The sequence below is a fragment of the Vulpes vulpes genome, chromosome X (genome assembly GCF_048418805.1).
Source record: "Vulpes vulpes isolate BD-2025 chromosome X, VulVul3, whole genome shotgun sequence".
Lineage (NCBI taxonomy): Eukaryota > Metazoa > Chordata > Mammalia > Carnivora > Canidae > Vulpes > Vulpes vulpes.
In genome coordinates, this window is record NC_132796.1 from 38,257,036 (window position 1) to 38,270,886 (window position 13,851).

The 13,851-nt window shown below is 40.9% G+C and overlaps 1 protein-coding gene across 2 annotated transcripts in view; it reads right to left on the reverse strand.

The window, feature by feature from the left end:
- EFHC2 (EF-hand domain containing 2) overlaps positions 1 to 13,851 on the reverse strand; it is a 203,199-nt gene that overhangs the window by 164,932 nt on the left and 24,416 nt on the right. For both annotated transcript variants that reach the window (XM_072744937.1, XM_026012247.2), the window contains exon 2: positions 5,704 to 5,892. In XM_072744937.1, the coding sequence (XP_072601038.1) occupies positions 5,704 to 5,892 (189 nt within the window). The remainder of the gene's footprint in view (positions 1 to 5,703; positions 5,893 to 13,851) is intronic.

The window sequence follows — 13,851 nt, forward strand, 5'->3', positions numbered from 1 at the left end:
TGTATGGTGACAGATGGTAGCTACATTTATTATGGTGATCACTGCCTAATATATGTAACTGTTGAATCACTATGCTGTCAACCTGAAACTAACAAAACTTAGTATGTCAACTACACATCAATAAAATATAAATAAAAATCTTTAAACTCTTAAAAAAAATCAAGGTGACCCAAGAGATCAAATTATGTTTTAAAAATGTATGTTTATATTGTCCAAAGCATAAAGATTCACAGAGTACTACATAATCAGCTTACCACAAACCCAATGTAAATGAATACAAAGTTATTAAAATTCTAATTCTGAAAAAAAAATTCTAATTCTGTGGCCAGTAGCTCTGATTGTAATTATGTTTACAAAAGATGGGAAAAAATGAAATAATAGTTTTAAATGCATGCATATACCCCATAGGATCAACCTTTATCCTGCCATTTACTGTAACAGAGTCATTTGCAAAATAGGAAACAAATTAGGCTAACTAGGAGCCACTGCCAAATGAAAAGAAATGAGAGCATAATTATAGAGTCAATGCAAATGGTACTTAACATCCAGATAAAAGTCATATAAAAACATTCAGTTATTTGGGTATTTCTAACTAGTCTTTTTATAAAAGCGGCTAATGATAGATTATATATAATAACAGCAGCATATCATAAACTACTAAATGCCAAGTATCAATTAGTACTGTAGGTACCTGGCACAATTAGAAAGAATCCCAGTCCAGGAGATCCAGGGTCTGGTCTCAGTTCTAGGATGAACAAGCGGAATTTGCCTTTAGTCACAGACTAAAGATCATATGCTAAGACTACAGTCTGAATCATAAACTGCTAGAGGTAAAAGGTCAAAGCATATCCTTTGATCAGCCAGCTGAGGTCCAGGTAACAGACTCCGAGAGGGAAAGTGACTAAAGCCACAGCCACACAGCAAGTTAGTTCCAGAGCCTCCCAGCACACAGCCTCTGAACCCTGGTCCCAGCCGCACTTCTTACCAATGACTCCTCATTTCTAGAGTAAGAAAAATCACGCACGCTTGCTTCTTCCTCGTGGAGGTGCTGGGATGGTCACTGGAACTACCTGGTGTTGAATGAATATGTGCTTGCTTGTATTCAAATGAGTTTGATGAAATAACTAGTCTTTGGGGGGAGAGGTAGATGCAGTACCACACGAAATGGCCGTTTGCATAAATTCTCCCAGTGTGTGCCAGAAGGGCTGTGTTTCTCCAGAGCAGCAGGGCTGGCATTTTAGGGAGGATGTTCTCCCCAATCTGGGGGGGGGGGCCTCCCCACACTGCAGGATGTAAAAATACACAGCTGGCCCCCATTTACTCAGGAGGAGCAGCACCTCCTCCAGACTGGGGACTGCCCAAGGGCAGAGCAATTGGAAGCATCCAAATGAATGCAAAACAAAACAAAACAAAACAAAAAAAACACAAACCTATGAGAAACAAAACATCAAAATTCCAAGATGTTAAATAAAGATGGAATCAGTATCACTGATTTTTTTCCTTTTGCCTCAGCCTTCAATATGGCCCAGCATGGCAGTTCAATGATTCTGTCCTTATTTAAAATGTTGATATTTTGTTCATCATCAATGTTGGCATTAATCTTGATTTTTTTTAAATATTTTATTTATTTATTCATGAGAGCCACGGAGAGAAGAAACAGGCTTCCCTGTCAGAAGCCCGATGCAGGACTCCATCCTGGGACCCCCGGGGGTTCACAACCGGAGCCAAAGGCAGACACTCAACCACTGAGCCACCCAGGCATCCCTAATTTTCATTCTTTTAAGAGAGTTCATTAAAACAATCTTGCTTGATTACGGAAGTTTTGGGGTGCCCTGTAAATTCTGCACCACAGAAGTTTAAGGCCCTCACTCCCTTCAACCTAAGCAGGTGCTGCTCCCAGTCACTGTGACAACCCAAAACACCTGCACACATTTCCAAAGGCCTCTCTGGGTTCAGACACTCTCTGAAATGGAGACTGATTTTTCTCCTTTAACAAGAAGTCCAGAGAGAGGCAGCCCAGCCTAAAACAAGTGACTCTAAGATGCCAGCAGGGCCCCAGGTTCCTTTGAGCCCTGCTGTGCTCACAAGACTGCTGCAGAATTAGGTCCTAGTTCCAGAAAGAAAAACAAAAGTAGGGCAAAGGGCAAAAACAAAACAAACAAACAAACCCACATTATCAACTGAAGAGGAAAAAGAAAAAAAAAAACAGAACCTTTCCCCCGGGAGCCTCATACAATAAACCTTCACCATATATCACAGGCCAGAAGCAAATCACCTGGCCACCCTAGCTGCAAGGAGCCCAGGCAGCTGAACACCTTTTCAGTGGGCACATCTCCTGCCAAAATAAAACTGGTGTTCCACCCCACAGTTAGAATGGAGGGGGAGAGTGAATAAAAGACAAGCAGCTAGAAATGGCTGCCGTGGGGGCCATGCAGGATCACAAATGCTGGCTCTTCTTTGGTGATTGCAAATAGCATCTTCTCTGCTTGTAATCTGATGGTCTACCTGGGCAGAGCATTTTTATGGTCACTTTTAAAATTACGGATAAAATCCAGAATGTGGTCCTAGGTTGGGCTCCATAGAAGCAGGGCCTGAAACAGAGACTTAGGTGCGTATGATTTATTAAGGGCACACTCCTAGGAGAAGCCTGCAAGGACTGAGGGGAGCACCCAAAGTAAGAAGAATGAGACACGCAAGGACACAATCTCCCGTAAAGTTTTTGTCTGGGCCAGACACTCAAGCGGCTATTAGCCTAAATCCACAATACAGAGTTGTCCAGCCTTGAAGCAGCTCAGCTCTTTACCCTTGACAAATCAGTTGGCCATTTGCTGCCTCCTTTCGTGCTGATGGGACCAGTGCAACAGCCCAGGGTTCTCTAGGTAGTGCAATGTCCATCAGCCGAGAGCAACATGTCATAGAGGGTCACAGGTGTGAGTGGTTTGCCAAAGCACATGCTCCAGTGTGGGGGCCGGGAGGGGGTGCCCCACCCCTAAATGTGGATCTGGGTGGGCAGCAGGGGCATCTATTATAAATATCAGATTTTGATACACTTTCCAGAGAACTGCCTTTATTTCTATTTTGTACCGTTTGAGACCATAATCCTAGATATACTGCTATGATTTAAAAGCTATTAGAGAACTGGCAATGAGTTTAAAGATGTTTCATTTTTAGGAAAAATGATTAACAGGTGTTGACTTGTTTTGTTTGCACCACGAATGGAGAAAGCGTTTTATAATTGGCTCTGGGTATTAACCAGGACCCAGTCTGTAGTTCACAATCTCATCAGAGCATGTAAATATTTCATAGTCTTAGTGTCTCATTTAAAGCTCAATGAATATTTAATTGAAGTTGACCAACAAAATAACTGAAAGAATTATGTTGCATTTAGTTAGGCCTAAAATGAGCAAGCTCTTCATTTTCTCAAGTAGTTGGAAGCTAAAATTATTCCAACTTCATGAAATATTCTACATAATATTATAAGTAATTAAAGGGCTGCAAAATGGGTTTGAAAGGCACATATTAAATATTGAGAAAAACATGAAATAAAATGAATTTTCAACTTTCAGTGTAAGAGAATAGTTTAATATATTGTCACCTCCAACATTACTTATTCAGTAGTGGATTAGTTTAAACTATTGTCAATACCCTCTTTTTGACACAAGAAGTAAAAATAGAATATTTTCTTTGTCCCTTGCAAATTAAATATTCTAGAATGATGATGTGCAAACACCTATAAGATTGATATTAACAGGAAACCATGCATGATCCATCCAAGTAAGCTAGCCCAGAAATTGCTTCTGAACTCTGGGTCCAGCATTGGGCCATGTACTGAAAATAATTTTTTAAAAAAATTTTTTGAAGAGAGAGAAATAATGGTCCATGTTCAAAGTAGTTATGGTTTCCCTGGAAAGAAGCTTCCCTGCAGTCTGTTAGATCTCCATAAGCGTCGGAACTGGGCTTCAAAAAAAAAAAAATATGCTCTAATTGATCAACCCTAACACAGATGACACAGAATATGTCACTTCTACCAAATTTGAAGATATTTTAATTGGAATCAAAGCATTGCCAACTAATCCATGCTAAGGCTGCTAGAAACCACCTGGTAAACTTAAGGGTATTAAGGTTTGAATGCTTTATCTAGTCCTGGATTATTTTTTAAGATTTACTTACTTATTTGAGAGAGAGCATGCATGCGCTCGAGTTGGAAGGTGGGGGAGGTGCACAGAAAGAGAGAATCCCAAGCAGACTCCTCGCTCAGCACAAAGCCCAATGCAGGGCTTGATCCTATGACCCTGAGATCACGAATTGAGCCAAAACCAAGAGTTGGATGCTCAACTAAGACACCCAGGTACCCCGTAGTCCTGAATTATGTTTTAATTACAGAATCTAAGTAATTTATTAATAGGTTCGTTTTCGGAGAACAGAACATGAGGCCATTACACTTGTTGTCTCATAAACACAACATATCCCTTCTGCTGTGTTACAGGAAATAACTGGTCACCTTGCTGGGTTTTTTCACTTTGATCTTTGTCCCTTTTTAAGATATTAAAATGGGGCAGCACCGGTGGCTCAGCGGTTTGGCGCAGCCTTCGGCCCAGGGCATAATCCTGGAGACCTAGGATAGAGTCCCATGTCGGGCTCCCTGCATGGAGCCTGCTTCTGCCTCTGCCTGTGTCTCTGTGCCTGTGTGTGTGTGTGTGTGTGTGTGTGTGTGTGTGTCTCATGAATGGATAAATAAAATATTTTTTAAAAAAGATTAAAATGGATTACTTTTTTCAATTATCAATATGTCATTATATGTGTGTGTTAGGTATACAAATATATATGTCAAGTTCAGGCTCTTGTCTAATAATGGTGCCTCTTTCCTTTACTTCTATTCATGCCATGTCACCCTTTGGTTCTCAGGGATAGGGAACCATAATCAGTACACAGAAAAGAGAAGATGTCTTTCTGTTGCTCTTTAATGGCACATTCCAAATCAAACAAAATGATCTCATTAATGGCAACTCTCTAAGCAAAAAAATGACACTGCCCAGACTCTACGTGTCTAGAGGAGGACAGATTATCCTGTCTAGGGGAGGAGAGGAGAGAACAGTTGATAAGCATTAGCCAAGAAAGATAAACATGTGGTGTCCTGCAACCAATGGGCCTGATCAAAAACAGGAGTGCCGGGATCCCTGGGTGGCGCAGCGGTTTAGCGCCTGCCTTTGGCCCAGGGCATGATCCTGGAGACCCGGGATCGAATCCCACGTCAGGCTCCCGGTGCATGGAGCCTGCTTCTCCCTCTGTCTCTGCCTCTCTCTCTCTCTCTCTCTCTCTCTCTCTGATGACTATCATAAATAAATAAAAATTAAAAAAAAAAACAGGAGTGTCAGGATACTTTTCTTCTTGAATTTGTTTTTTTTCTTTAGACTTCATTTATTCATGAGAAACACAGAGAGAGAGGCAGAGACATAGGCAGAGGGAGAAGCAGGCTCTTCGCAGGGAGCCTGATGTGAGACTTAATCCCCAGACCCCAGGACCATGACCCAAGCCAAAGGCAGACGCCCAACCACTGAGCCACCCAGGTGCCCTTGAATGTGTCTTTTCAAAAGAACCTGCCTTAACATTTACACTAAGGACTCTTAATTTTCTCAAATGCTTACTATATCATACAGGTAACATTTGAAGATTGCATTTTTTCCCCAACAACATGCAACTTACCTGCTTATCAAAAGCTACCCAGGATGGTGCATCGCTTCCCATTTCTTTAGGAAATGCACTGTATTTAGGCTTTGTCTTTTGCCCGAGAAGCAGCTCTCCACCAATTCCAGGTTTGTCCTCACTCACCAGCATGCCAACATTGTTGCAAAAGCCCCAATGTTGAGATTTGTGGAACTTCTCTTTTCCCACCTACAAACACAGGAGACCACATAAGATGGCTGAAGTTGCTCTTTGTGTCTTACTGGTTTTTTAAAAAAGGGCAACACATCCCCATCGTTTATTTTTCCCATTACAAAATGCACATTTGAGTGGCAAACGATTACGATCAACCTTTATCCATAAAGTGGTGTCACATTTTAAATTCCATTCATTTTGCAAATTCACAACTTTGAAAAGCAAGAAGAAACCCAAAGCTCCATACTATTGAAAACGGTTAAAAATAACTATTACTGCAAGTGAACGTTTAGAACATTAGCTTGCTAATTAGCCTATTCTACTTATTTGCCAAGAACGCAAATGGGAGGTGGGGGGAGGGAGAGTCCTCTCCTTCGGAGTAAAAATTTAACAGTTTTCCCACATAAGCCTAAATGTTATTTGCACCAACACAGAAAATAAAATCTTTTCCTCGTTAAAAATCAATGTAACAGAAAATTCCTCAGAGCTGACATTCTCATCCTAATTTTAAAACCTTGCCATTCCTTTCCCTCACTCCTCTCCCATCTTTTCTGGGATCTGGGCAGAGAGAGAAAAGCCTGGATGATACTACCAAGGGTTGGCAAAGATGTGGCTGCTCGTGTGCAATGCTACAGAAAAGTAAAGGAGATGATGTCTCTGAAGAGACATCCATACAAATTTTAGAATCATTTGTTCCAGCTCTGTGAAAAGTGTCGATGATATTTTGACAGGGATTGCACTGAATGTGTAGATTGCTCTGGGTTGCATAGACATTTTCACAATGTTTGTTCCTGTAATCCATGAACATGGAATGTTTCTCCATCTCTTTGCATCTCCCTCAATTTCTGTAGTTTTGGAGAAAGATCCTTTAACTCTTTGGTTAGGTTTATTCCTAGGTATCTTACGCTTTTGGGTGCAATTGTAAATGGGATTGAATCCTTAATTTCTCTTTCTACTGTCTCATTGTTAGTGTATAGAAATGCAACGGATTTCTATGCATTGATTGTATATCCTGCCTCATTGCTGAATTGCTGTATGAGTTCTAGCAATTTAGGGGTGGAGTCTTTTGGGTTCTTCCACATAAAGTACCAGGTCATCTGCGAGGAGGGAGAAGTTATACACAACTGAGAAATTACTGAACACTACATCAGAAACTAATGATGTACTATATGTTGGTTAATTGAATTTAAATTTTAAAAAAAGAGAAATCTAGCAATACCTAGGAAAGTGAGAAGTGTGTATGCCCTATGGCCTAGCAAGTCCATTTCCAAATATCCTTTGCCCCTGTGCACCAGGAGCTAAATATAAATAATAAATAAATATATAATAAATCCAAATATTTGTGTATATCATATCACAGAATGAACATCCATCCACAGCCCTGAATAAAAGATAAAACAACTCAAGATGACAATGAGACCTCTCTTGTGCCCTCCCTGCCTCTCCAAAGGTAACCATTACCCTGAATTTGTTGCTTGAGCTCTAACATTTTGCCAGGATTCTATATAGCCAGGGCAGTAGCCTTTTGCAAAAGCATAATGCCTTGGTCAGGAAGTCTGAGAAGAGGTTTGAAAAGACCTCAATTTCAAGGCAACCTACTGAACAGGAGAAAATATTTGCCAATCTTATATCTGATAAGGGGTTAATATCCAAAATATATGAAGAACTATACCTCAAGAACACAAAAACCAACAATACAATGAAAAAATGGGCAGAGGATCTAAACAGGTATTTTTCTAAAGAAGACCCACAAATGGCTCATCATCGGGGAAATGCAAATCAAAAGCACAATGAGGTATTACTTCACACCTGCTAGAACAGCTACTGTTCAAAAGGAGAAGAAATAGCAAAATGCTGGCAAGGATGTGAAGAAAAGGGAAGCCTCGTGCACTGTTGGTGGTAATGTAAATTGGTGCAGCCACTGTGGAAAACAGTATAGAGGTTCTTGAAAACATTAAAAATAGAACTACCACACAATCTAGCAATTCCTCTGGGTATTTATCCTAAGAAGACACAACTCAAAACAATATATGCACCCCTATGTTCACTGCATTATTTAAAATAGCCTCTAAGACATAAAAACCTATGTGTCCACCAATGAATCAATGGATATAGAACTCAGGATACGCACACATACACATGTGGAGTATTATTCGGCCGTAAAAAAAGAATGAAATCTTGCCATTTGTGACAATATAGATGGATCCTGAGGGCATTATGCTAAGGGAAACAAGCCAGAGAAAGACGAATATCATCTGATCTCACTTACATGCAGAATCTTAAGAACATAAAAAAAACCACAGGCTCATAGATACAGGGAACAGATTGGTGGTTGCCAGAGGTGGGGTGGGGGTGCGAGTGGGAGGGGGAATGAGTGAAGAGGGTCAAAACATGTAAATATCTAGTTATAATTAAGTCCTAGGATATAATGTACAACATGGTGACTATATTGTACTGTTCATTCAAAAGTGGCTAAGAGAGTAAATCTTAAAAGTTCTCATCACAAGAAAAAAAAATTTTATCTATGTGTGGTGACAGATGCTAACTAGACTTATTGTGGTAATCATTTTACAATATATACGAATACAGAATCATTTGTACACCCAAAAGTAGTATGTCAATTATACCTCAATAAAAATATAAAAGGCTCAATATTAAAAGGAAAAGAAAATATCTCGTTTCCTCTTATAATGAAGGCAGCCTAGAAGAATCCGGAAGGGCCTGAGCAGCCCTACCCAGGGGAGCCAAGGTCCCAACAGCTGTCCTGGGCAGATGAGCAGCCCAACTCAAAGGCTACGAGAAGAAGGCCAGAGGCAGTGGTTAAGATGGTGGGCCACAGCCTGGCTCTGTCCCTTAGGGAATCCAATGTCACCACGGCTACCAAGCTCCCGCTCCCCCGACACTTATACACATTCAGGTTACCACAAATCAATCCCAAATCACCAAAGCAAAGCAAAAGTTGGATTGGCTAAAATGAATGGTGGAGTAACAGAATTGTCTAACACTGTTCTCTCACTGAAACCAAATAATCAGGACGCCTGGGTGGCTCAGTGGTTGAGCGTCTGCCTTCGGCTCAGGGACTAATCCCAGGATCAAGTCCCACATCAGGCTCCCTGTGAGGAGCCAGCTTCTCCCTCTGCCTGTGTCTGTGCCTCTGTGTGTGTGTGTGTCTTGAAAGAAAGAAAAGAGAAAAGAAAAAAAAGAAAAGAAAAGAAAAGAAAGAAAAGAAAAGAAAAGAAAAGAAAAGAAAAAAGAAAAGAAAAGAAAAGAAAAGAAAAAAGAAAAGAAAAGAAAAGAAAAGAAAAGAGAAAAGAAGAAAGGAAAAGAAAAGAAAAGAAAGAAAAGAAAAGAAAGAAAAGAAAAGAAAAGAAAAGAAAAGAAAAGAAAGAAAAGAAAAGAAAAGAAAAAAGAAATCTCAGCTGGCTCTGAGTTCCTGTGGCCACTCCATGTACATACCCAACCCCCTTTCAGCTCTTATACCATTCTGCCTTGAATTGTGTATTACAACTGGTTGTGCCTTTGTTCTTTGAAAAAAAGAAAAAGACAACAATAAATAAAATTAAACAAGTAATCTCAGGCAATCACAAACTCACCTCAGGTCAAACCAACAAATGTTTCTTAAGCATCTACAATATTCCTAGCTGTGTGCCAAATGTACTAGTTAAAAATCAGCATAACATTCAGCCACTCCAAGGGGCACCTGGGTGGCTCAGTGGTTGAGCATCTGCCTTTGGTTCAGGATGTGATCCCTGGGTCCTGGGATCGAGTCCCACATCAGGCTCCACACACGGAGCCTGCTTCTCCCTCTGCCTGTGTCTCTGCCTCTCTCTGTCTCTCATGAATAAATAAAATCTTTTTTAAAATAAAGAAAGAGAGAGAGAGAGAGAGAGAGAGATTCAGCCCCTGCCCTGAAGAAGAAATCCACAATCTTGCTGATGAGATTAAGATTTAGATCCGTAAAACAAATAGAGAACTAGAAAGCAGTGCAGATACCATTTCTAACCACTTACTATGAGATAGACTACGAAGGGCTTTATATACATTACCACCACCAAACTATCTGAATGATAAAAATGGAGGTGATAAAACATAGGAGGAAACCAAAGTAGAGAGAGGAAGACTAGCACACTCACAGTTATGCTGGAGCTAGTGCAACCTACATCTGAACTTAAGTTCACGTGACCTCAAGCTCTGGTCAGCCAGGCTGGAGGAGTAGCGTTGAAGTCCTGCAGGTAAACAGATCCTGTCCTGGCAGAGAGGCTCAGGACAGACAGCAGCAGACAGGCAAGGGTAGTAAGTAATGCACTGCAGCTGAGCTGACAGTGCCTAGTGGGAGGGGCAAGAAAGTGGTTAGTCTAATAAAAAAAAGAGAGAGAAGTTCAAGTTTGGAAGGACAGTAAGCAGAGTATGTAAGGAGATCTATATTATGGAAAGCCTCACGTTTAACTACTGTATACGTCTGAAACTCTCCTTGAGCAAAGATGAAATATAATCAAAGACTGGGGTGGCGATGGTCCAGATGGACTGAAAACCATTTTATAGCCATCAGAATGGCAAGAATTAGAAAGCTGGATAATCATATGGTTTCACTCATATGTGGAATATAAGAAATAGTGAAAGGGACCATAAGGGAAGGGCGGAAACTGAGTGGGGGGAAATGAGAGAGGAAGATAAACCATGAGAGACTCCTAATTCTGGGAAACAAAGGATTACAGAAGGGGAGGTGGGGGGGAATGGGTAACTGGGTGACGGGCATTAAGGAGGGCACGTGATGGAATGAGCACTGGGTGCTATACTATATGCCAGCAAATTGAATTTAAATAAAAATTTAAAAAAACAAAGTCGAATAATATCAAAGTTTGTAGAGGAGGTGGGAAAAAAGAAACCTTAATATTGTTCAGATGAGAGAGTAAACGGTCATTCTGGGAAGCAATGGGATTTGATTCAAGAATCAAGAATCTCCCATTTGCCATAACATGGACAGAACTAGAGAGTATTATGCTAAGCAAAGTAAGTTAGAGAAAGACAAATACCGTATGATTTCAGTCACATGTGGAATTTAAGAAACAAAGCAGCAAAGGAGAAAAATGAGAGACATGAATCAAGAAACCAACTCCTAACTATAAAGAACAGGTGGTTACCACCAGAGGGGAGGGGGGCGCCTGGGGAATAGGTGAGGGGGATTAAGGAGGGCACTTGTGATGAGCACTGGGTGTTGTATGGAAGTGCTGAATCACTATATTGTATACCTGAAACTAACATAACACTGCATGCTAACTAACTGGAATTTAAATTAAAACTTTAAAAAAAAAGAATCAAGAATCTCACCCCTGGATACGTATCTCAGAAAAATTCTCACAGCAGTCAATAAGTGTTAAGAAGGTGTCATGGTATTTTGGGAAAGTTGGCAGGCAACCTAGATATCTATATGTATGGACTCAGCAACAAAATATGGTTTAATGGATAAGTATACTTTGGTGGATGTTAATTTCACCTCGGTGCTTAAAGCAATAAACCAAGCAATAAACCAGATGCATTAGCTCAGGCTCCCATAACAAAATACCAGAGACTGCATGGTTTAAACAGAAATTTATTTCTCAGTTCTAGAGGCTCGGAAGTCCAAGATAAACCTGCTAAGCCAATTTGGTTACCCACAGAGGGTTCTCTTCTTGGCTTACAGATTGCTGACTTCTCACTGTGTTCTCACACAGCAGTGAAAGAGACTGATAGCTCTCTGGTGTCTCTTACTTAAAAGGACACTAATCTTATCATGAGGGCTCCACCCTCATGACCACCTCTAAACCTAATTACCTGGCCCCCTGGGTGGCTCAGCTGGTTAAGCGGCTGCCTTCCGCTCAGGTCATGATCCCAGGAGCCTGGGATGGAGCCCTGCAACTGGGGCCCTCCTCGCTCAGCAGGGAGTTTGCTTCTCCCTCTCTCTCTCTGCCTCTCCCCCTGTTCGCGCTCTCTTTCTCTCTCTCTCAAATAAATTAAACTAAATCTGTAAACCTAATTACCTTCCAAGGCCCCATCTCCAAATGCCATCACACTAAGTGTTGGGGCATATTTCAGTCCATAACACCAAATGTACATACAGCAATGCAGATCCTTAAAGCACTGTTGATTGAAAAAGTTATTATCTAGGGTCACCTGGCTGGCTCAGTTGGTTAAACCTCTGCCTTTTGCTCAGGTTATGATCCTAGAGTCCTGGGATGGAGCCCCACGTGGGGCTCCCTGCTCAGCACAGGAGCCTCTTCTCCCTCTGCTCCTCACATCATGCTCATGCTCTCCCTTTGTCTCTTTCAAATAAAATCTTTAAAAATTATTACCTATAATACACAATTATATTTGTATTTTTTAAAATACACATACAAATAGTGTTACATATTTTGCAAGGACACATCTAGATTCCAGAATGTACATCAGAGATATTTATAGGGAAGCCTATATAAAGTGGAGAAGGAATGAGATTAAGGATCAAGAACAATGAGAAATAAAAATACATAACACCAGAGAGACACCTTGCACAAGTCAATGATGATATTGTGCCAGAAATGGAGAAATATAATGAGTACTCACTTTGGCAGAACATATACTAAAAATTGGAGGAATATAATGAATTCACTTCTTTGCACTGGACATTAAAAACAAACAGGGGCACCTGGGTGGCTCAGTCAGTTGAGCATCTGCTTTTGGCTTAGGTCATGTTAAAAAACAAACAAGAAAACAAAAATGGATTGGAATGAGGTGTGAGAGGCAGGCAGACACAGTAAGCTGCTCAAGCACAGAGCAGCCACAAAAGTGAGAAAGGACCTCACAAGGGTAAGGACAAGGGGAATAGGAATGAAGGGACATCCTATATTTAGATAGGACAAGGACCCTCAAACTATCTTTGAGGAAGGGCAAGTTTGACTGTTTTCCCAAAATCATTTCAGACTGATACTTTTGCAATATACAATAAAATTAATTCTAAGAAATTAAAATAAATACAAAGACATAAGACCTTACAAGCCCACTGATCACAGCCTTGGATGTCATAGCAATGTCAAATTGTTATATAAACTTCTGAAGATTCCCGGTGCAACAAATGGGCACCATACTTTAAGGAGCACTGCCACAGCAGGCATCGGGTAAAGAAACCAGCATCTGTGATTGGATGTATTAAGGAAGGAAGAGTGAGGGGAGGTGACTTGAGAATTTCATGCCAGCCTCACTTCCACTTTAGAAGGGGTGGGAAGCAGAAGATGGGAGAGGAAAAGCACTAAAGAGAATGAAGTGCTTCCATTAGCTGACCTCTTAGCTTACACACTGCTGCCACTCTCAAGCATGGTTATAGCTGCATAGGCTGGTTTTCTCATTTCTGACATTTCTGGAGGAAACTAAACCAGTGGATTAAACTTGAAGCACTTTCAATGAGTCTAGTCCTTCCTTTCCCGGTCACCACCACAACAGCAAGGGGAAGAAATGAGCTGGAAGGAGGAAGGGCAGAGGAGGTGCACCTGCTACCTACCCCCAGACACATACACATACACAACTGCTATGAACTCTTGCTAGTGTGTTCCTGTCCAGCTAGTGACAATAACTAAAAATACCAAAAAACAGAGCCTTTTATTTTATAGGTATATTTTTGTATTTGAGAGAGTGAATGCTCTTGGGGGCTAGGAGCAGAGGGAGAGGCAGAGAGAAACTTATGCGGGACTCCATGCTGAGTGGAGAGCCTGAGGCAGGGCTTGATCTCACGACCCTGAGATCACAACTTGAGCTGAAACCAAGAGTCTGACGCCTTACTGACTGCACCACCCAGGTGCCCCAAAAGCCTTTTACTTATATATAAGATCTACCAATGCTGTGAAAACTGAGGAACTACAATACATAAATTCAGTCAATCAAGTTCCTGATAAATTGACAAGCTATATCTCTTTCCAAAGAGTAGCAGCTAGATACCTGTTAAATACTTCCAATTCTTTTGCTAAA